This window comes from Osmerus mordax, chromosome 3, assembly GCF_038355195.1.
Source record: "Osmerus mordax isolate fOsmMor3 chromosome 3, fOsmMor3.pri, whole genome shotgun sequence".
In the NCBI taxonomy this organism is placed as follows: domain Eukaryota; kingdom Metazoa; phylum Chordata; class Actinopteri; order Osmeriformes; family Osmeridae; genus Osmerus; species Osmerus mordax.
This window is the reverse complement of record NC_090052.1, coordinates 2,900,365-2,924,633: the sequence shown is the minus strand read 5'-3', so window position 1 is coordinate 2,924,633 and position 24,269 is coordinate 2,900,365. Positions and strand designations below refer to the sequence as shown.

General features: G+C 51.8%; 1 protein-coding gene across 5 annotated transcripts; it reads right to left on the bottom strand.

Annotated features, from left to right (window-relative positions):
• Positions 1 to 104: 104 nt before the first annotated feature.
• On the bottom strand, positions 105 to 24,269 carry LOC136940828 (paralemmin-1-like). Of its 5 annotated transcripts, none has more exons than XM_067233146.1 (8): positions 24,109 to 24,269; positions 8,428 to 8,479; positions 6,699 to 6,779; positions 5,202 to 5,293; positions 4,742 to 4,847; positions 3,728 to 3,758; positions 2,710 to 2,793; positions 105 to 1,998 (listed from the first exon to the last, which is right to left on the bottom strand). In XM_067233146.1, coding segments are annotated over exons 1-8 (1,431 nt in total). In that variant the 5' UTR covers positions 24,111 to 24,269; the 3' UTR covers positions 105 to 1,015. The 5 variants fall into 5 exon arrangements, with proteins under 5 accessions (XP_067089247.1, XP_067089248.1, XP_067089246.1 ...); XM_067233147.1 differs by having other exon boundaries at positions 24,010 to 24,268; XM_067233145.1 differs by lacking the exon at positions 24,109 to 24,269 and adding an exon at positions 8,567 to 8,618.

Below are 24,269 nucleotides of genomic sequence, written 5' to 3'. Positions count from 1 at the left end.
AAAAGCTTAAGAAAAGGCTGTCATCTTAAATGTCATGATAGCTGTGCTAGAGAGAACCGCTAGGCTAGCAGGCTAGGCTACCGCTGCTGATGAACAGATTAGAGACAAAAGCAAAGGTAAACATTTCGTATGCTTTTAGTTTTATGTAATCAAACAAGGTTTCCTCTTTCTTATCCAGTGGGATAAACGTATGCACATTTGTTTAACCTTCCAAATCAAGACTTGATCTCTACATACCCTCTGTCTGTCTGTCTGTCTGTCTGTCTGTCTGCCTCTCTCTCTCTCTCTCTCTCTCTCTCTCTCTCTCTGTCTCTCTCTGTCTCTCTCTCTCTCTCTCTCTCTCTCTCTCTCTCTCTCTCTCTCTCTCTCTCTCTCTCACACACACACACACACAAACTCAAATAATATATAAATGCCACCATTTCTTAATCACATTGTATTGGTCATTATGGAGATCTCAAAGAAAAGTAGAACTTTAATGGTTTTACTGACATTTGAATTAAAATTAATGATTATTCATAACTAATGTTAATTTAGAAAATGATATGAGTTAGTTGCTGCTAAAATTACATTTGGCACCTCAGGCACTGGTGAGATTACTTTTTTTGTGTCATAAAATCAGCATTTCTTCTTTTTCAGTCTTTTAAACAAACTGCAGAGGGCACTGTGTTTTGGCTGATACACCCGGCTCCTTGACAAGAAGGAGGCTTGAGACTCATCGAGATGAGAAGTTTTGAGCGTGTACCTGCATTTTCCAGATGTTTCCACCAGGTGGCAAAAGTATTTTGTAACAGTCAACTAGAAGTCCGTTTGAATGAGGACTTGAAAACAACAGCGAGGTCTTCACGTCATAAGGCATGGAGTGGGGGAGGGGACCTTTTGGAAATATAGTTTGGAATTTTGATTTAGAAAACCAAATGAAAGAAAAAATATGTACTGAAATGCAAAGAGGAAATGCTAAAAAGCTTCGAGAAGCATGATCAAGAGATGGATAGTGATTGTTCCCGGTCTCCGCTCACATGACAGAGCAGCACTGACAGGTTTTGCTTTTGGCGGGTATCCCCTCTCCCTCCGCTCTGCTGGGCGGGGCTTGAGCAGGGGCCACGAGAGGGTGCAGCTCGGCCCCCTGCCCCGTCTCCCTCCTCTGGGCCTCGACCGTGGCCCCGTCCAGGGCCACGTCCTGGAACACTTCCTTCTCCTGACCCTCTTTTGCCAACCCCTCTTCTGGCTCTCCTCCTCCTACTCCTCCTCCTCTCTCCTGGCTCAGAGGGGATGCTTCCCTCTCTTCCTCCCTCCCTCCACCTGCCTCTCCCTCTCTCCCTGGCTCCCTGACGTCCTCCTCGTCTGCGATGATCACTCGCTCCACCGTCAGCAGCCCTCCGCGGTCCTCGTGGCCCAGGCTCTGGCCGGCCTCAGCCGCCTCCGTGTAGCCCAGGAAGGTGAGCGTGACCGGGCCGTCCTCCGTCCCGTATCCCCCCCCGTCTCCGTCCGCCTCCTCCTGGTTCGGCCACCCTCCGCCCAGTCCGCCCTCCTCGCGCCTCCCTCCGTAGTCCTCGTCGTCCTCTCCTCCGCTCTCGTAACACCCCTCGATCTCCACCTCCACCTCCGGGTTCTCGTAGCTGCTCAGGCTCTCGTCGTTCTCCGCCAGGCCCTCCCGCCACGGGGCCTCCTGGGTGGGGTCGCAGGGGGCGTCCCCCTCCTCCCCTCCGTCGTCCCCCCTCCGTCCCCCCCGCGGCAGGGCGCTCGCCTCCCCCAGCACCATCTCCATCCCCACCCCGTCCAGGGCGCTCAGGACCTGGTCCAGCTCCTCGGCCGAGGGCTGCGCCCCGCCCGACCCCCCCAGGGCCAGGACGCGCTTCCTGCCGTCGTCGAAGACCGTGGCGCCCGTGGGGATGCCGTCAGCGGGCACGCCAGCCGCAGACACGGGGGCCACTGACCTGATGGTGGTGGCTCCGGTCCTGGGGTCTCTCTCCACTTGCACGGCCACCATACCCAGCACTGCAACACCGGGGGGGGCGACAAAATGACATGTCGCTCTTGTAAATAACAAATAACAACACAATAAGTATATATATATATATATAGTCCTTCAGAAAATGAAATGTCGCTTTAGGAAATAACAAATCATTCATAATGTATATGAGCAGAACTAGGATTTAAATTTCAAAACTGGGATGTGACCTTTGTAGACCTACTTCACCCTCAAAGCAATGTCTGCATTAGGATAAGGTGGAGAGTGTGAGGTGAGTGTTTTGGGGGAAAGTCGGAGGCCTGTTTGGTTACTGTGGTCCAACACAGCCTTAAGTACACCTCAGAGCCAGGGCTCATAGTGCACGGACCACTACCCCTCTATTCCTCTGGCCCCCTGGAATGCATCAAACATTAACCAGAAGATATGACAAAGAGGGCTAAATTTAGCTAGCCGTGTGTGTGCATGAGTGTGCGTGCACATTTCTGCTCCAGCCTCTCCATCCTGAAGCATGGTCAGGCTGTGGCCTTGAGGTACGACCCAGAATCAGGAGGAAATGTGTGTGTGTGCCCTCACAACACACACACACCACTCCTCACACGAACAAGCCAAACATGGACCTTTGGTAAAGCAGGTGTGGTATCCAATAGCATAACTCAGTGTGTAAAGCACCGGAAACCTGGGATACAAACATCCTTTTCAGTAAAAGCCATGTTGCCATGGCAGCACCCTGGTGTCACCTGATCGGTCGTCCTGTCCGTTTTCGTGGAACATCATCTGTGATGTCATCGGCCAGGGGAGGTGACCCTCAGCTGCTCTCATCACTGCAGAGGACAGACCATCAGACAGTCAGACAGACACACAGTCAGACAGACAGCCAGACAGACACACAGTCAGACAGACAGTAAGACAACCAGAAAGACAGTCAGTCAGACAACCAGACAGACAGTCAGACAACCAGACAGTCAAACAACCAGACAGTCAGACAGACAGTCAGAAAGTCAGACAGACAGACAGTCAGACAACCAGACAGACAGACAGACAGACAACCAGACAGTCAGACAACCAGACAGTCAGACAGACAGTCAGATAGTCGGACGGACAGACAGTCAGACAGTCAGACAGACAGTCAGACAGACGGTCAGTCAGACAACCAGACAGACAGTCAGACAACCAGACAGTCAGACAACCATACACACAGAAAGTCAGTTAGACAGGCAGATAGGAAAACAGGTAGGCAGACAGATGTTTGATGTTCTTTATCGACAGAACATCATACAGCCTAACACACATACACACACACGCTCACCACAGGAGAGACTCCCATTAAGAGATGGGGTGAAGACAGGCCAAAACTTTAACGTTTGGCACCTGGGGTAAAAGAGTTTGAGTGTGTGTGTGTGTGTAGGGGGGGTGGTGGTAGAGAAGTAATGAAGGTTGTATCAAATAAATATGTAATACCTTCACTCCAACTACAATAATGGATTGTGTGTGTGTGTGTGTGGGAGGGGGTTCCTTCTGGCACCCTACATAGTGTTGTGAGCTGCACCCAGTCACGGTGAAGTGTACGAGTCGCGTGAGCAATTCTGACAAACGTGACAGCCGTGTCTCTGTTCTGACAGCCTTCCTTTCAGATAGGCAGGGACAGAGTCTAAGATGGACAGAGAGACACCGGAGACATCAGAGAAGGGGACTGACCAAGGACACAACGAAAGGACGGCTCGTCCTAATGGAAACACACCCGGGACAGACACTTACCTTGCCGCATCACTTCCTCCTCCGGGTCAACCTAGGGGGACAGAGAGACATTTGAGGTGGTGCCTCAGGTCAGCCAACCCCCCACATTCCCAGACTGTGAGAGCTTGTGCACATCGACCTCCACCAGCTCCCGTGTTCTCCCCGTTCTTTCTTCCTGTCATAAATATTTCACAGTAATCATGGCTGAAGCGTGGCTCCTCGTCACGCTAGCCTCCAGTCGAGTACCCACCAATCATGACAACCGCCCCTGCCCGCGCCGGTTCTAGACGGCGTTGGCCGCAGCTAAATATGGACCCAGAGCGGGGCCTTTTACTGAATGTTCCAAGTTCAAGTGCTGTTTCCCGCTAGCGGGAGGCAGAGTGCAAAGAGAAGTACTGTACACTTAGCTACAGTAAGAATGGGGTCAATGACAGAGCAGTCCTGATTTCTCCATAGAACGTCGCGGAATGTCCCAAAGTTCAGCGTAGACAGAAACCGAGCATGTGTTGTTGATAACTACCTACTGTCTTACAAGGTTAGTGACCCCAAAAGCGAACGACAAGTTCAACAAAACCTCCTTCAAAACTGAACAAAAACTCGGGGGGGAAAACCAATACTTTGTCTCTTTCTCGCTGTGTGTCTGCTGAGTCAGGGATAGCTCTCTGGAGATCCCGGGACTCAGGGTGGAATTCCCCTGTTCTTCCTTTGAAGATGAGAAGGTCTGTCACCACAGGGGGTGTTGTTAACGTGCGGTGACCCCCTGCGCACACTCCTTCGACAAAAAGGGCTGTTGTTGATGTCTCTTTGTAGATCAGCTGAATCCTCTGCAGTAACTGTGAACAGTGTGGCTTTCGCCGATGGCCAAACTCAGTGTTGTTGTTTGTGCTGTGTTCCTATAGCAATGTTATTTAGAAAATGTACACTCAACCTCCACTACCTATTATGACTCATTGGAAATGAACCGCTCTTATGATCTGTGTTTTTATTAAAGAGGGCTGACCTGACTGGGGTTGTGGTTTATGCTGGTGTTTGTACCTGACTGGGGTTGTGGTTCATGCTGGTATCTATCCAGTTGGACGATACTCTCTGCTGGTCTTCCCCCTCTCCTTTGACCTCTAACCCTTCCTGTTCTTCGGTTGACCTGTGGATGGATATAAAACAGACTGGTGACTGACCACACACACATGCATGCACATCGACACTCAGACTCCCACAGTGGCCCGTGACATAACTGTAGGGTCATGTCCGTTCTGGGTTCCAGGGCAGTGTCAGATTCAGCAGCATGTGTTCTACATAACAGAAGCATTCCCATCCGCAGCCAGTGGGTATTGTGAGGGATGTGAGTCAGTGTGTGTGTGTGTGTGTGTGTTTGTGGGGGGGGGGGGGGGGGGGGGTTTGCATGTATGTGTGTGTGCATGTTTCATGTGAAATGGGCTTGTGGAAATGATGTGCATGGGTATGTGCATTACTGTAAGTGTGTGAGTGTGTGTCTCACTCTGTTTTGTCCTGGGGCCCAGTGTAATCTGCTGGGGCTGACGCTGGAGCTGAGGCTTTTTCCATGAGCCACTGGTCCCTCAAGGACTTCCTCTGAAAAACACAAAAGAGATGGCTGGAATGAGAAAACGAGAGAAAGTCCGACCCACGCAAACACGCACACTCAGGGATTCTTCTGTTACAGTACGCTTCAAACAGTACAGACGGTTGTGGCCAGAGGAGTCCGCCATTTCGGATCGGCAGCCCAGATAGAGCGCAGCCTCGGGCCCTTCCATTTTGAACACAGGGCCCGAGGAGAGAGGCCCAGTTGCCTAATCCGGCCTCTCTGGCAAGGAAACTGCGCCCCCCTGGAGTGCCTCCCTCCACAGAGCCCGGGGCCCCAGACATCCTGGTCCCAGGGTGGGGGTTGTGCGTGTGTGTGAGTGTGTGTGAGGCGAATTGGACAGGAGTGATTGAATGGGACAAACAGAAGACATCCTTCCCACCAGGTCGATAGTAGAGCCAGATGGCTCCAGATGGCCAGAAGGGATCCACCCTGAGAGACATTCAAGGTCTGACAAACACGTTGCCGTCCTGCCCGGCCATGGATACGGCGTGGACGGTAGGATCCACGCCTAGCCTAGCCTAGCCTCGGGCATGGTCTCCCTCCTTCGGGCAGGACAGGATGAGTTACCGTTTGTTGACGCAGGGAGGTCGGCTGGCTGGGCATCAACTTGGCTCATATCGAATGTGACGGCGTGGTGAGGCTGCGGGTCACTTACAGTATGCGAGCGAGGCATGCTTGTTACATGGTGTCAGAGAGTTCTCCTCGCGTCCCCTCCCTCTGACTCACCCCTCTGCAGCCGCCTCGTCACTTTCCTCTCCTCTTTGCTTCCCTCTCTCTCTCTCTCTCTCTCTCTCTCTCTCTCTCTCTCTCTCTCTCTCTCTCTCTCTCTCTCTCTCTCTCTCTCTCTCTCTCTCTCTCTCTCTCCCCCCCCCCCCCCCCCTCTCTCTCTCTCTTTTTCTCTCTCTGTCTCTCTCTCACCGATAGTTTCGAGGCAGACACTAAGCCATGACCTCTACAGGCTATTTAACCATAGAAGAAGAAGAGGAAGGTCACATCTCAGACCTGAGCCGGGCACAGCGCTCCTCTCTCTCTCGGGGCGGTGCTGGGGCCGAGTTAGTGTTGACTACAATGGGAGGCTGGTGGCCCTGGCGTCACTGAGGAAGGTTAATTGAGTTATGTCATAGGAGAACCCCACCCTGAAGCATGTGAGCCTGTGCGTGCGTGCGTGTGAGAGAAAGAGAGCCAGCGAGAGAGAGACAGAGAAAGACGCAGAGTATTTGTGTCCGTGTGTGTATGCGTGTACGAGAGTGTGAATGAGAGCTTGTGTGTGGGCGCGTGCGTGCGTGTTGGTGAGTGAGAAAGAGGGAGGGCGCGTGCACGCGCGTCGGTGAGCGGGAAAACGAGAGAGCGCGGGAGAGAGAAAGGGTGTAAAGAGCGCGTGTCGGGTCGGACCTTGCGCTGCTCCTGCTTCAGCCACTCCTCCTCCGTCTCCCTCTTCGCTCTCTCCTCCTCCTCCTGCAGGCGACGCTTCTCCTGGCGAAGGAGAGAGGGGAGGAGAGGGAAGGGGGGACATGTTGAACATCCTCGAAGCTCAACGTGCGTTTTCCTGTTTCCCCCCGGCATGACAGCGCGGTCCTGCCATTCACAGCTCTCGGGTCGTCACCACCGCTGACATGACTGTACACTATAAACTACAGTAAAAGTGAAATATTAACTTCAAGTTCACTGTCGGTTTCACACATACTGTAGTCACTTATTGTGATTTCACCCAAAGCAACTTAGTTTAGGGCCCTGTAAATGTCCCCCTGGATGCAGATACAGTACGGTCTCTGGGATGCTAGCGTGTGAGATAACAGGAGCAGCATGCTGGCTGTAACTATAGTCATGGATTTATTGTTACTGTTTACTGCAGTAGAGGAGTCTTATCACTGCTGACCTGGGTTTTGTCTGTCATCTTACCAGGGGTCAAAGGTTTAAGTTGAGAAACGGACAGAGAAGAGGAGGTGGGTCTATGGTGGGCACGTGGGTTTGGAACCACACACACACACACACACACACACACACACACACAAACAAACACCTTCCTAATCTAGCTAAAAGGCCACCGCCTCTCAATTGTCTGACCCAAACGTCTGAAGCAGACCACCTGTGTGACTCCTCTTAACAGCAAATACAATTCGATTACGCGGAACAGGATGGTTCATTTAGATCTGAATTCAATCAACAGCTCGCTCTAACCTAACTCAATCACCTCATCTGAGGACCCACTCTCTGGTGTACCATTCAGCAGTGCTAACTCAGTCACCTCATCTGATGACCCACTCTCTGGTGTACCATTCAGCAGTGCTAACTCAGTTCCCGGGATCGTTCATAATCATTACTTTAGTAGGAAAGGAGACAGGAGGCAACAGGAGATTGTGCGTGTGTGGGTGTGAGTACGTATGTGTGTGCGTAAGTGGGGAGGTGTATTAAGTGTGAGTGTTAATGTAAGTAGGGAGGTTTATTTGTGTGTGTGTGTGTGTGAGAGAGAGAGCGAGTGAGTCTGTGTGTCTGTGTGTATTTAGTGTGTGTGTGTGTTAATGTTTGTGTAAGTGGGGAGGTGTATTTGTGTGTGTGTGCGTGCGTGAAAGAGAGAGCGAGTTAGTCTGTGTGTTTGTGTGTGTGGGAGGGGTGGTGTATTAAGATTGTGTGAGAGAGAGTGAGTCTGTGTGTGTGTGTGTGTGTGTGTGGGAGAGAGAGTCTATGTGAGTGTGTGTGTGTGTGGGAGAGAGAGAGAGTCTATGTGTGTGTGTGTGTGTGTGTGGGAGAGAGAGAGTCTATGTGTGTGTGTGTGGGAGAGAGAGTGAGTCTGTGTGTGTGTGTGTGTGTGTGTGTGTGTGTGTGTGTGTGTGTGTGTGTGTGGGAGGGAGGGAAAGTGTGTGTGTGTGTGTGTGGGAGGGAAGGTGTGTGTGTGTGTGTGGGAGGGAGGGAAGGTCCACTGAGCGTGTGTGTTTGTCGTCTCGCTCCTCACACACTTGACCTTTGCCTCCTGTGAGCTCGAGCGGTCCACATTCTTGTCCTTCCAGATCAACGCTCATTGGCCTTAATGCCTCGCAGCCCATTGGCTACTCTGCTGGCTCATGCTCAATCCCTCTCGGTTACACTCCAAGAAAAGGGTATATTTCTCTGTACAGACACTCACGGCTATTGCTTGGAGCCTTTGTTGGTACTTCTCTGCCTCGTCCATCGTAGTCCTGCGAAACAGAGGGAAAGAGTTTTGGTTAACAGGCATGTGCAGTTCTGGGTTTTGTAGTCCTGTGTCGTCTGGCTTCGGAAACAACCTTGTGAAGTGGAGCCCCAAAATTGGGACATGCAGAGAAAGCATGACGTGAATATCTTCATTTATATTCCGAAGGGTTGCTAGGGGACATGTTTCAGTCTCACTTCAAAGCCTTCCAGAGTTCTGTCACAGGGGACCAGCTGCAGCTGATATCTAGTGTCCCTTTGGGTGGTGGTCACAGATAATAAAAAAACACCCGTTAATCACACACATGGGTGTTGCCTGTTCTTTCCTGTTGCTGAGATGATCTCTGGCCCAAAAGTTTTCTGGTTTCCAAAAAGCTAGATGGGAGAAGAGAAGAGAGAGGAGGAGAGGAGGAGAGGAGAGGAGGAGAAGAGAGAGGAGGAGAGGAGAGGAGGAGAGAAGATAGGAGGGCTGAAAAGGGGATAGGGACTGATGAAAAGAATCTGTTTGATGTTGTCATGTTGTTGCCTGGCTAAAATAATGAGTCATACTAAAAGAATGATTGATTTCCGAAGCCACACACACACACACACACAGAGAGATTGACACACGCACGCACGCACACACCCACACATACTGACACGCACACACACACACATACTGACACGCACACACACACACAGGATGAGGGGTAACGTGTGGGAGTGGTGAGAGGTCGAGGATACCGAACCGTAGGTTCACTTCCCTTCCACTCCTCCTTTTATCTTCCCCTTCTCCTCCACTCATCCTCCTCTCTCCTCCTCCTCTCCTCTTCCCCTCCTCATCTTCCCCTTCTCCTCCACTCATCCTCCTCTCATCCTGCCCTCCTCTCCTCCTCCTCTCCTTTCATCTTCCCCTCCTCCTCCTCTCCTCCTCCTCCTCTCCTCTTCCCCTACTCCTCCACTCATCCTCCTCTCTCCTCCTCCTCTCCCCCTCCTCTCCTTTCATCTCCCCCTCCTCTCCTCCTCCTCCCTTCCTCTCCTCCTCGCCTCCTCTCCCATGACTACCCATCCCATGCTGTTTGCTCTCCAGCGCCGTTCTACCCGCTGCCTTCCGCCCTCCCCGCACGGCCACAGGGAGGAGGGAAGACCCACTCCCTGGCCGTTCTACCCGCTGCCTTCCGCCCTCCCCGCACGGCCACAGGGAGGAGGGAAGACCCACTCCCTGGCCGTCCCAGCCTGCACGTCAGACACGGCACTGACAGGCGCTGTGGCTCTCTTCAGAACACCGACCGGTTCGGAGTCAAACTCCGGGGACCATCCGAGGAACTGCGGCTACGCACCCGCCCACACACGCCCGCCCTCGCTCACACAAACACACACAGTCAGTCACACAGCACATCAAAGTCAGCGCTGCATAGGGTTGCTGTTTGAAGTCTGAAGATATGACGGCTAGCACTAAGATATGTGTAATGATTCACAGGGACTGACTGGTGCTGCACCGTACAGAGCTTCCCAGCGGGGGAACACACACACTCCGCAGTGTCTGTTTCAACCTCAGATCTCATATGACGACATCAATATTGCATGTATGACTGTATATTTTATATCTGCAGGTGTAAAGGGAGGTGGTGTGGCTATACTTCATCCTGTACACAGTGTGTGTGTAAGCATCAGCTACTTCTATTGAACTGTATCCTTGGTGTGTGTGTGTGTGTGTGTGTGTACAGCTCAGTCAGCATGGTGGCGGAGGTCAGGGGATGGACGGTGATTAACGAGTGTTGTCATGGTGATGGATAGGCAGGGAAGGGGCTCATGTACGAGAACAAGAGCTCTGTCAACCCCCGGGGAAGCTCCCGGTGTGTGTGTGTGTGTGTGTGTGTCAGGGTGTGTTTGCATGTGTGTGTGTGTCGGGGTGTCTTGGTGTGTGCGTTTGCGTGTGTTTCCCAGAATGTGTGTTTGTGCATTTGCGTACGTGTCTCAGTGTGTGTTTGCGTGCGCATTTGTGTATGTGTCTCAGCATGTGTGTGCGTGTGTGTGTCAGGGTGTGTTTGCATGTGTGTGTGTCGGGGTGTGTTTGCATGTGTGTGTGTGTCGGGGTGTCTTGGTGTGTGTGTGTGTGTGTGTTTCCCAGCGTGTGTGTTTGTGCATTTGCATATGTGTCTCAGTGTGTGTTTGCGTGCGCATTTGTGTATGTGTCTCAGTATGTGTGTTGTGTGTGTGTTGTGTGTGTGTGTGTGTGTGTGTGTGTGGGGGGGGGCTGTTGTTGAGCTGACGTCCCCCAGACACCACCAAGATCCTGGAGGCTCAAGGAGAACCCACTAATAGGATGCACACCCACCAGGGACACACACGTCAAACCCGTCTGGAGAAGAAAGGACAGGGAGGGAGGAGAGAGGGACGAGGGAACGGAGAGAGAGACTGACTGATAGGAGTGCGGATAGAGAGAGAGCCAAAGGGGAAGAGACAGAGCAAAAGAGAGAAAGAGAGAGCAAAAGAGCAAGAGAGAGAGAGAGGAAGAGAGAGAGCGAGAGAGAGAGCGAGAGAGTACCTGGTGGCCTGACCTGTGTCTGTAAGTACTATAAGTTTTCCTCTGGCCAGAAGGAGAAAACATGTTGTACTCAAGACCGCTACAAATGGAGCACTTTACCTTCTGTTTCCTCATCCCCTGGACTCTCTCTCACCTCCCGTTGGTCTTATCCCTTTGAGCACTGAAGAGAGTAGTTTTGCTCTAAATGCAGACTTGGAGCAGGACCAGACAGACCGAGAGGAGTGTGGGCGGTCCTCACCTAACTCACGCACTGTCTGCCTCTCTCTCTCTCTCTTCCTCTCTTTCCCTCTCTCTTTGTCTTTACCTATCTCTCTCATTCTCTCTATTTCCCTCTCATTCTCTTTACCCGTCCATCTCTCTTTCCCACTATTTCTCCTTCGATTTCTCCCCCCCCCCCTCTCTCTCGACCACTCATCAAAATGTTGATTGCCCTTATAGAACATCAAGTACCTGCTCATACTGAACTGATTTTCCCCTCGATAGAGACACCCACAAAGTCTGTTTGTGTGTGTGCGTTTGTTTAGTGTGTTTAGCATCAAGTGTGCAAGGAAGTGTAAAGATGTGTGTGTGTGTGTGTGTGTGTGTGTGTGTGTGGGAGATACTATATAGATTGGATATCCGGGTGGTCTGTTACAGTCACTTGTGTGTTTGTATGTCTGTGTCTGTGAATGGGGGGTATACTTTTAACTTGTAATTTGTAGAATGTACACACTTTGTACTGTATGTTTGCATACAAAATAAAAGCTGTAAAGTCATCTTAATAGCGCTTTTCCGAAACACACCATTTAACACCAGCACACACCATTTCCATCAACGTGCATAGTTTCTATGACCCCGTACAAGTGAGCAGGTCGGGAAGTGTGTGTGTGTGTGTTTGAGAGAGAGAAAGTAGGGTAAAAGGCAGGATGCAGATGTTTGTGCTCCGTAGGGACCTCCAAGTCTCCCTGCGTGGATTGGAGGCTGTGGAACCTCACCAACACACACACACATAGTGGAATCCCAAATATGTCTACGGGTCTGGAATGGATCTCCTCCAGAAGCCCCCTATGGATTTCAGGGTTGGGGGGGGGGGGCGGTGTGGGGGGGGTGGGAGTGGGCTAGCGGGGATGGGATGGGCTCCATATGTTCATGGTCAACCAGGCTGGTGTTGCTCAGGTTCGCATACAATGGTTCTCTCTCCCAAGAAAATGCCAAATGTCCCCTCGGGCCCATCTCCAACCCCACAGGAGATGAGGGGTGAGGAGAAGGCGGGGAGACGGGGGGGAGGGGAGAGGGGTGGAGGGGAGAGGGGTGGAGGGGAGAGGGGTGGAGGGGTGGAGGGGAGAGGGGTGGAGGGGTGGAGGGGAGAGGGGTGGAGGGGAGAGGGGTGGAGGGGAGAGGGGTGGAGGGGTGGAGGGGAGAGGGGTGGAGGGGAGAGGGGTGGAGGGGTGGAGGGGAGAGGGGTGGAGGGGAGAGGGGTGGAGGGGTGGAGGGGAGAGGGATGGAGGGGAGAGGGGTGGAGGGGTGGAGGGGAGGGGAGAGGCGGGGAGAGGAGGGGAGGGACGACTGAATCAGGACTCGAGAGGGAAAGTGACACTGTCCCTAAAAGCAGTACAAGAAAGTACAAGAGCCGGGATTAGGGCCGTGCGATCCTGATGTATAATTCAGCTCTGGGACGCTGCCTTCTGTAAGGCCAGGGGCTTCTAAAAGTTACCCCCTCTCCCTCTTTCGATCGCCCTCTCTCTCCTTTTCTCTCGCTTCCTCCTTCCACCCCCTCGTTCTCTCCGTCTCTCTCCCTCTTTCTCTTTGAGTGTTTGCTTCCTTAAGTGACCCTCCATCCTCCTCGAACCCACTGGGTGAAAGAACAGATTGGTTTGAGAGTACAGTGTGTGTGTGTGTGTGAGTGGATGGGATGTTTGTTTTCGATTCCAGAAAATATAGGGAGTGCAACAGCAAGTATGACAGGAATGTAAAACACGTTTCTTTGAAAGCCACATCGGCAGTCGCTTCCAGAACCTTCCCTCTCCAGGCAGGAGAGGGAGTAATAGGGGAATGGAGGAGAGGAGGAAGCAGGACTAAGAGGAGGAGGGTATCAGGCCGGGGTTTTCAGGCACACACGCAGATTGTAGGTCAGGTTCAACAAAATAGTTTATTCCACTTAACAAAAGGTACATTCCACGGTAGAATGGTGGTCCAGAAGAAAAAGTATAATCCCAAAAGGAAAGAAGTATCCCCTTCGGCATAGATGCACACACTTAGTGATAGTCAATGGCAGTCGCGGCTAGCTTGTGCTAAGCTGACTCGCGTTCACATCAGTATTAACAAAACGGGGTCAAGGCCCACAAACAAGTCTTCCTAAGAGAAGAGGGAACAAGAGTTATACTCATGACACTCCATGACAGAGTGAAGAGGGAAGGACACCCAGTGCTTAAGTAGGAAGCGGTGATCACCGCAGTGTAGAAGAAAAAGGTTAGTGCTAGGTGCTCTAGGATGAGTGTCGCCCTCTAGAGGGCTGGCGCCCGTGCGCGGATGTGACAGAGGGGAAAGAGACGTGGGAGGGGATGAGGAGTGCAGGCTGAGCAACATCGCTGATAAATCAAGAATGAGAGATGAAGAAGGTCCAGGGATGGGGGATAATGCTTCACTCATTATCCATTAGCCAGCCAACCAGTCAGCCAGACAGCCAACCAGCCAACCAGCTAGATAGTCAGACTGCCATCCAGCCAACTAGCTATATAGTCAGACTGCCAACCAGCTAGATAGTCAGACTGCCAACCAGCCAACCAGCTAGATAGTCAGACTGCCATCCAGCCAACCAGCTATATAGTCAGACTGCCAACCAGCCAACCAGCTAGATAGTCAGACTGCCAACCAGCCAACCAGCTAGATAGTCAGACTGCCAACCAGCCAACCAGCTAGATAGTCAGACTGCCAACCAGCCAACCAGCCAGCTAAATAGTCATCCAGCCAGCTAGCTAGTCCATCAGTCAGCCAACCAGTTAGATAGCCAGACAACAAACCAGCCAACCAGCCAGGCAGCCAGCGAGCCAGCCAATCAGTCAGCCAGACAGCCAATAAGCCAGCCAGCCAACCAGCCAGCTTGCTAAGTACACTTCAGTCCCCCTAGCCAGGGGAGACACAGTGAAAGTGATGTAGGGGACAGGATACCCTGGGTGTCAGACAGGACACCCTGGGTAGGAGAGAGGACACCCTGGGTGCCAGACAGGACACCCTGGGTAGGAGAGAGGACACCCTGGGTGCCAGACAGGACACCCTGGGTGTCAGACAGGACACCCTGGGTGTCAGACAGGACACCCTGGGTGCCAGACAGGACACCCTGGGTGCCAGACAGGATACCCTGGGTGCCAGACAGGACACCCTGGGTGTCAGACAGGACACCCTGGGTGCCAGACAGGACACCCTGGGTGCCAGACAGGACACCCTGGGTGCCAGACAGGACACCCTGGGTGCCAGACAGGACTCCCTGGGTGCCAGACAGGACACCCTGGGTAGGAGAGAGGACACCCTGGGTGCCAGACAGGACACCCTGGGTGCCAGACAGGACACCCTGGGTGCCAGACAGGACTCCCTGGGTGCCAGACAGGACACCCTGGGTAGGAGAGAGGACACCCTGGGTGCCAGACAGGACACCCTGGGTGCCAGACAGGACACCCTGGGTGCCAGACAGGACACCCTGGGTAGGAGAGAGGACACCCTGGGTGCCAGACAGGACACCCTGGGTGCCAGACAGGACACCCTGGGTGCCAGACAGGACACCCTGGGTGCCAGACAGGACTCCCTGGGTAGGAGAGAGGACACCCTGGGTAGGAGAGAGGACACCCTGGGTGCCAGACAGGACACCCTGGGTGCCAGACAGGACACCCTGGGTGCCAGACAGGACACCCTGGGTGCCAGACAGGACTCCCTGGGTAGGAGAGAGGACACCCTGGGTGCCAGACAGGACTCCCTGGGTGCCAGACAGGACTCCCTGGGTGCCAGACAGGACTCCCTGGGTAGGAGAGAGGACACCCTGGGTGCCAGACAGGACTCCCTGGGTAGGAGAGAGGACACCCTGGGTGCCAGACAGGACTCCCTGGGTAGGAGAGAGGACACCCTGGGTGCCAGACAGGACACCCTGGGTAGGAGAGAGGACACCCTGGGTGCCAGACAGGACACCCTGGGTAGGAGAGAGGACACCCTGGGTAGGAGAGAGGACTCCCTGGGTGCTAGACAGGATCCCCTGGGTAGGAGCCATTACTGGCAGACTCCACTGTTGATACTGATCCCACAGTGCTGAGCAGGGGAGACGGACACTGATCAATGGTCTCTCTGTCAGGGGGTTTCCCCTGAGCCATACACACGCACACACAGGCATACATACACACACACACACACACAGGCACACACACACACAGGCATAAACACACACACACACACACAGGCATACACACACACAGGCATACACACACACGCACACACACACACACAGGCACACACACACACAGGCATAAACACACACACACACACACAGGCATACACACACACAGGCATACACACACACGCACACACACACACACAGGGGCACACAGGAAGCATACTATCTTACACAAACTCAGGAGACACACACACGCACACACACACACACAGGGGCACACAGGAAGCATACTATCTTACACAAACTCAGGAGACACACACACGCACACACACACACACAGGGGCACACAGGAAGCATACTATCTTACACAAACTCAGGAGACACACACATGCACACACACACACACACACACAATGTACTGTTCACCCATACGGACTGCCAGGCCTGACAACATTCCAATCTAGGAAATCATATCTCCCATCACCTGGCAACTATCTGCAGTTAATCACACTGGAGCACAATGCAGGCATGTGTATGTGAACAGAGTGTGTGTGTGTGTGTGTGTGCGTCGCATGATCACATTACAGCCCATCCACCATGCAGCAGTTATGTAACTGATCAAAGGGATTTTAATCCCCTCCGTTTGGTTCTTGTTGTTCATCGACACTGAATCCTGTGAGTTTCTGTGGGCGGGCCTGTCGAGGCCCACATCTCGAGCTGGAGTGTGTGTGTGTGTGTGAGCGTGTGTGAACGTGTGTGCGTGTTCCCTCGCTGCGGACGTGGTCAGTGGGAGCTCCTTGCTCGTTGGCTCCGATCAGGATCAAAGCTGGGGAGCGGGGCCGCAGACGGCTCGGCTGGGGAGCGTGTCGGAGTGTGTCTGTCACCATCCTCGTGGTCGTTAGAGGAAGGGCCCCTGCAGGCTGTCAACTGGGCCATACGGGACCTTTAGCCATTCCCTCACACACACACACACACACGCACGCACACGCACACGCTCACGCACATATATATCAACCCACAGACCTGTGCACCTTTACACCCACACACTCCGACAAACCCCCCTCGATGGAACCGACAGAGTTCCTGGAGAGTCACTCCGGTGGTTACTAGGCAGGACCCAGGCCTGAGACAAAGTGAGATGTTTACACTTGCTGTGGATGTACGCTGGCAACTTGCTGTGTGTGTGTGAGAAAGAGAGAGAGAACGAGTAAGAGAGAGAGTGAGAGAGTGACTAAGAGAGAGAGAGAGTAAGAGAGAGAGGTGAGTAAGAGAGAGCGAGAGAGAAAGCGATAGAGAGAGAGTGAGTAAAAGACAGAGAGCGAGAGAGAGAGAGAGAGAGAGAGAGAGAGAGAGAGAGAGAGAGAGAGAGAGAGAGAGAGAGAGAGAGAGAGAGAGAGAGAGAGAGAGAGAGAGAGAGAGGGAGGGAGGATTTCACACTGTCTCTGAATGTCATCACTCAGCTCGGGCCGATCTCCGTACTAAAGAGCCGTCGCTCCCCGGATTTCACACTCACGCCCTCCCATTGGTCATGACACATGACTCAACCATGACCAATCAAACTAATAGGAGGGGAGAAGATAGGAAGGGAAAGGAGCGGTGACAAGGACAGGGGAGAGAGGAGAGAGAGATGTGACGTGACAAGGAGGAGAGGAGGGGTGACGAGGATCAGAATCAGAATCAGAATTCGGTTTATTTGCCATGTATGTTATGCAAACACGGAATTTACTGTGGCAGGGAGGTGCAAAACACTAAACATATACAGATCTTAAATTAAGTAAAAGTACAAAAGTTTAACTATTTCTAAGAACTAAACAATCTAAGAATACAACAATTTAAATATAAAATAAAATATATATAAAAATAAGAATAGAATGAGCAGCGTGAATGGTCAACATAGTGCAGTCGGATACTGAGATAAAGTGGCTTATGCATACTGAATTGCCATAAGATGGACTTATAATAGTTAAATAAGTGAATGAATGAGAACGATGACGAGGAGAGTGGAGGAGAGTGGAGGACAGTGAAAAGTGGCGAAGAAGCGAAGGAAGAGCAAGGAGGTGGAGGAGGAGAAAATAATCGTCCGATGGTATATGATCGAACAGCCCACAATGGTCATCCGTCGTCAAGATACACTGTACGGATATCATATCAGCACGCACACTGCACACGGCTACATGTACACAAAACAAACAGGCGGACACATTGTACTGTCTTGAGCTAGGCAATGGCTGCATCAAGCTGACCCAGGCCATTGAATGATTAAACTACCCTGTATCACAAGGGTCCAAAAAACACCACGGCCATTGGAAACCCCCTCTTTTTCGTTCTCCCTCTTACTTTCCCCCCGTCTCTCCTTCTGTTTCCCTCCCTCTCTTTCTCTGCCTCCCCTCTGTCTCTCCATCTCTTCCTCTTTTTTTTCTCTCTCCCTTTCTTTCTTTCTTTCTTTCTTTCTCCTCTCTCTCTTTTTCCCTTCTGAATAGTTGATATTCTAGCTTTGGAAAGAATAGCATACCCCTTATCTTTCTAGTTCAGGTGGTCTAAAAATAAGAATTTCGAGAGTGCTAGTGTCCTGCTAGTCAGGCTCTTATAACCTTGGCAGGGGCCCATGTCTGTAGACTGGGCACTCCTAGTACCTGTGCTGCACTGCCTACCTCACCCCCACCAAGCTCCATTCAATCGCTCAATGTGAGTTTAAGTCCAAGATTACGGCAGTGAAACTGATTGAACTTTCATTGACTGGAATATAAACTGGCAGGTCTGGCCTGTAGCGGTTGTGAGCTTTCAAGTTAGGGTACAAATGTTGTTGAGGTGAGATTGAACCTTAGACTTAAAGATGGTGTGTGTGTGTGTTTGAGTGGGTTTTTGTGTACAGTGTTAAGCCTTAGAGACTGAACTTTTCCTCGATTGCAAGAACTTACTCCCTTCTACTCCCGTGACTAACAAGACACACACCCACACACATACACACCACTGTGTTAATACTTGACTCTCTACCGTGTTCCATGTTGTTTAGCTGGCTGCAGCCCTAGACTCAGAGCCCTGGTATAGGCCCACTGTCTCAGGGCAGACCCTTGCCTTGTCTCTCCTACAGCCAGGGTCACCAAGCAGCCTCCCCAGAGCACGTCACCTTCTAATCTGCTCTAACAAGGCCCAGGGTGTCCCCAGCACCTGGTAAGCTGCCCTCGCCTTCCTGAGGAGGAATCTAGAGGTTTCTGCCTGCGATCTGTGTGGATGTCCAAGGGTGTCTGCCATTTTCTGGAGAAGTGATCACACAAGTGCACACACACACATACACACACACACACTGCGGTTTGACATGCTGACATGCACTCTGTTTCTTGAAGTACGATATGCCGAATTGCACACGCATGATAAACACACAGATGAATTATTCAATGCTAGGACTGTGTGTCACGGCCCCCCTGTTGTTTTTGGTTTTGCCCTGCCCTAGTGTTTCCCTGTCGTTGTCTTCACCTGGGTCTCGTTCTCGTTAGCGTCATTGTGTCCACCTGTGTGTCGTTTGGTTGTGTATTTAGGTTCCTGTTTTGCGTCCAGTCTTTGTCTTGTCCTTATTACTGGTTTTATGTGAGTACCCTTTCTGTATGCCTGGCTTTTTCAAGAATAAACCCTTTGTTTTCGACATGGCTGCGTACTCCCTTGCATTTGGGTCCTACTCCACCTCTCGCCATGACACTATGTGTACTCCTACCGTCCTCCTGCACACTCCCAACCGTTTGATCTTATCCTATCTGGCAGGACTTGGCCATTCTAATGCACTTAATCCTTTTTCTTATTCTGTGGGATAAGGAAGACACACATGGATGTTCACACGCACACGCAGACACACACACACACAGACAGACACGCACGCACGCAAACAGACACATACACACACATGGACACAGATACACACATACAGACACACAAAAACACATCCTATCTGATCAGATGTGTCCTAAGCCAAACCCAGCTCCAGAAAGAAAAACAAACAAGATGATTGACAGTAAGCGGTCGCTGTTGCCGTTGTCAGACAACATTCCTTCACGCCTTCCTTCCGCTCCTCTGAGATCACACCATTACATCGCCAGGGCGATTCACAGGCGGTGATATCCCGTCCAATCACAAGTCAGGATGGTCGGAGCAGGGATGAGGTCACCGGGTCGGTGTTAAAGTGGGCGTGGTTCCGTCGCAGGATGTGGTTCAGCTGCGTATTCGCTGGGCAAGGTGAAGATTATAACTGTCCGTGTGAGTGGGGAGCACTTCCTGTGACTGAAACACAGCACTCTGCAGGTCACCAATTGACCTCAGAGTGCCAGCTAGGGCCATCAGGGGACAAGACCGAGGCTGTCGTCCTCGAGATTCAGAGGTGTGTGACAAGGGAGAGCATGAAAGAGAAGAGAGAGAGATTTTGTCATTGAGACCTCTACTTGTCAGTTTGAGTCCTGTTGATGGACAGTTCAATCTAAACTCCATGAGATGAAATACCATGAACTGAAAGGCCCCTTTATCGAGAGAAGAAAGCAATCATAAAGCACTAGGTGTGGTGCTTTGTAAAGAGCCCTTGTATGTCCACACTGTACACATACATTATAGCGCACACTTATACCACCCATTGTGTGGATGAAATAACACAACTCGTGTCGCTAACCGACTGCGTTGGTAAATTTGTCCCATTAACCTTGACACACTGACCTAGGGTACAACCCCCTCCACCTCAGTTCCCCTCCCATCATACCTGGGTCAATTTATGTGAGAGCGATGGAGTTGGAGGTGTGGGACTGTGTGTGTGGCGATCGGGGGGGGGGGGGGGTTGTTGATAGGCCATAAATAACAGAGGGAGAGGAGACCGCTGCTGTGGCTTTGTTGGGGGGGGGGGGGGGGGGGGGGGGGTAGGTAGGGGAGGGAGTGGGGGGTATTCTCCTCCTTTGTCTGTAATCACATTTACGGGGGGGGGGGGGGGGGGGTTCAGCCCCGCCAAGCCAAACCCCAAATTCCAGAGGGGGTATCCAGAAAGGGGGAGAGGGGGGGGGGTGTCTAATGATCCCTCATCCGTCATGGCGTCGAGCCGATTCACCCGCCCTGGAATGACAGGCCTTTGTCTGTTTGGGCCCCCGTCCGCAGAGCCGTGTCTGTGGCCCGATTCTTGGAGCCAGACGACAGGTGGGGGAGACGCGCAGAGGACGGAGCTGACTCTGAAACCAGACACCGTGGGCCCCGCCAGGGGTCCATCCCACCAGTGGCCACCGCAGAAGTCAGCCCTGCCAGCAGAGACGGCCGTCAGGACGCCGAGAGATAAAAAAGGGGCTAGGGGCGCTAACGGAGTTAGCTTGGGGTCTCGACAGCCTCCCAATATGGCAGCTGGGAGTTCAAATGGTCCGCCTGCAGCAGGAGCTGCACACGCACACGAGGCCCCAGCGCCGCACGAGCTGCCGATGACCGAATGTACACTCAGCCAGACACAGAAGCCATGGAGCTCCAGTAGTGCCGTGTTAGCAGATTCCGACGGTGGGGCAGAACATCTGTTTGGAGACCAGAGCTGTGAGCCGGGGGGGGGGGGAGAGAGAGAGAGACAAAGAGAGAAAGACAGAGGGAGAGAGAGAGAAAGGGGGTTGGGGGGGAGATATAGAGAAAGAGATGGGAGAGAAAGAGAGGGAGAGGAGAGGGGGGAGGGGGGGAGGGGGAGGGGAGAGGGAGGGGAAAGGGGTTGGGGGGAGATATAGAGAAAGAGGGAGATAAAGAAAGGGAGAGAGAGAGACACACAGAGAGAGAAAGAGACAAAGGGAGCAAGGTTGTTGGGGGGGAGATATAGAGAGCCAGGGGAGAGAGAGAGAGAGAGAGAGGGTTGAGTGGGGGGGAGGAGAAAGAAAGAGATGGGAGAGAGAGAGAGAGAGAGGAGAGAGAGAGAGAGAGAGAGAGAGAGAGAGAGAGAGAGAGAGAGAGAGAGAGAGAGAGAGAGAGGAGAGAGAGAGAGAGAGAGAGAGAAAGAAAGAGAGAGAGAGAGAGAGAGAGAGAGAGAGAGAGAGAGAGAGAGAGAGAGAGGGTTGAGTGGGGGGGAGGGAGAAAGAAAGAGAGGGCATCTAACAGCAGGATCATTCTCCGGTCACAAATCAGAACTGTCCTCCAGTGGCTGATGTTTGAACAACACAACATCTCAGAGGAAGGTCAGTCTCACCGCCCACACTAGCCCCCACCAACACCCCCAGACCTCCACCTACCCTAGCCTCCACCGACAACCTAAACCTCCACCCACCCTAGCCCCCAACCACATTGATTTCATTGTTAGTCTTAAATGAGAAAGTCATAATGAAACGTCAAATATTCAGTAGAGGTCAAATGTAGCCTCTCTATTGGCTCAGTGTCCATAGCAGAGGGCTAGGACCTGGGTATAACCTGGAATGCCGATTGGTCCATAGCAGAGGGCTAGGACCTGGGTATAACCTGGAATGCTGATTGGTCCATAGCAGAGGGCTAGGACCTGGGTATAACCCTAGAATGCTGATTGGTCCATAGCAGAGGGTTAGGACCTGGGTATAACCTGACAATGCCGATCGGTCGATAGCAGAGGGGCTAGGACATGGGTATAACTTGGAATGCTGATTGGCTGGGTTACATCAGTTACCAATAAGATCACTCCTATCACCATCCAGTTAAACTGAGTTGGCCTCAGCCGTGACATCATGCCATAGCGCTGTGTCATAGCACCTGGAGACTCCATTAGCCCAGCTCCAGATACTGACAGAACTACCTCTACTGCAGGGAGCGGGGTTGGAAGGGGGGGGTGGGGGGGGGGGGGGGGGGGTGGGGGGGGGGGGGGGGGGGGGGGGGCATGGTTGATTCTGGCCAGATGTTTCTGAAAAAACTGTCCCACTTCCCCACATCCTATCCTGTCTCTCTCTCTCTCTCTCTCTCTCTCTCTCTCTGTCTGTCTGTCTCTCTCTCTCTCTCTCTCTCTCTCTCTCGCTCTCTCTCTCTCTGTCTCCCTCTTCTACCCCTTCAGTTTCTCCTGCTTTCTACACTTTCTGTTTCTTCTCCTCCTATGTGCCCACCCCCCCCTTCCCTTTAGTTCCAATACCTTCTGTTCCTCCTCCCCCTCGCTCCCCATCCAGCCTCCTAATGAAGCACTCTGCAACCGCATGTGGGTGTCTCAGAGAGAGCTTCTCCAGCCTCGGGGCCAATCTGGATGCTCGTAACATCGGTGGCCTCTTAGGCCGCTGCGGTTCTACATCGCTGTGACACACGCACACCACACACACATAAACACACCACACACACACACTCTCTCTCACACACACACACACACACACACATAAACACACCACACACACACACTCTCTCACACACACACACACACACACATAAACACACCACACACACACACTCTCTCACACACACACACACACGCACGCACACACTCTCTCACACACACACACATAAACACACGCACGCACACACACGCTCAAGCATGCCCACCCCCACACACACACACCACTGCCCTTAATACTAGTTTAATGCTGTTTAGTTTCAGGCATTACACTCTAATTACATGACATTCCTTCAAATTTTTCATTATGTAAATGACATTAGCATAAAGAACGAACAGCAATTTGCCCGACAACAAACTCTATATTTGGGAAGTGCAGCTTCAAGCTTGTGTCAATTTCAGACAGCTCCTCTCTCCATACATTAGCCCCTTAACCATGAGGTTGAGATTGGTGTTTATAGCAGTGCGCCTGCAGAGGCCTGTGGTGAATGAGCATGTGTTCGAAAGAGAGAGACAGTGTGTGTATCTGTGTGTTAGTACAGCGGACATGTGGGGCTGCAAGATAGAGGCCAAGGGTTGTTGGTGGTGTGTGTGTGTGTGTGTTTGTGTGTGCGCGGGCACATGTCTGTTACAGGAATGTAGCAAATCTTAACAAAAAATGAGACTAGATTGGATACTTGTGCTCTGGCTGGCTGTAGGATCCACAGCAATTTGCCTCTTTAAGCAGTTATGTCACTCTAGCAGCATCAACAGTGAGTGTGTGCGTGTGTGTGTGTGTGTGTGAGTGCAGGTTTGTGTTGCTATTGAGCGATGTAATGAGATGCTCAGTGTAGAGGATGCATTCTAAGTTTTCTGTGAGGGACAGAGTGTTTATCAGCGACTGAGTGGAAGGCCTATTACTGAAAACCTATTAGACATAAGAGCCTTGGGCGCTCTAGTCAGACTACACTACAGACTTCACGGTCATCATTCCCATCCAGTTATCACACTGGACTCTTAACAGGATCAATGGAAATCTGCTAGCTTTCCCAGACAACTTGGACAACTGTCATAGAATGCGTATTAAGAGGCAAGAGGCTGGATACAACCAGAAGCTGGATGATGTCACACAAGGTTTCTTTGGAGGGATAAATGGTTATTCATCTTATGTCAAGCTTAACTGGTTAGCTAGAACTTATGCGACCGCCACTGTGTCCAACTATGTGACAGGTGAAAACTTAGAAAGGAGTGCTAGAGCTACCAAAGTTGTAATGACACTCAGGGGGGGGCTATAGTGCAATGGCATCAAGAATGATGGGTTACATTTGCAGTTCGATGATTAAATGCTACTTGGTAAATGTATCAGTATAACTAAATCTACGGAATATGTAGAAATACAATAAATCTAAATGCTTACCTTGTGTTACGTTACTTTCTTTCCGAACACAGATCAAATAGACGAAACATAAATTGGACCAATTCGGATTAAAGTTGCAGAGTGATATGAGACACTCACATTTGACAGAATTCTTCGCTACACTCAGACGCCGATCGGAAAAAGGTTTTTGAAAGTATTTTGATGTGCAGAGGAAAGTTCGTCCGAATTCATTTGGTGGGAGTGACCACGCAGAGTTGAGCGAGTGTTCCAAAAAGGGCTGTTCGTTCAGCAGCGAGAAC

Bases quoted from the DNA above. Each gene is read 5' to 3' on its own strand.
- LOC136940828 (XM_067233145.1), bottom strand. From the start codon at position 8,610: ATGCTTTCTCTGCATGTCCCAATTTTGGGGCTCCACTTCACAAG. The intron at 3,759-4,741 runs GTACAAACACCA...CTGTCCCCCTAG, and splicing joins TGAACCACAACCCCAGTCAG to GTTGACCCGGAGGAGGAAGT. The intron at 2,794-3,727 runs GTAAGTGTCTGT...TGTCCTCTGCAG, and splicing joins GGAGGAAGTGATGCGGCAAG to TGATGAGAGCAGCTGAGGGT.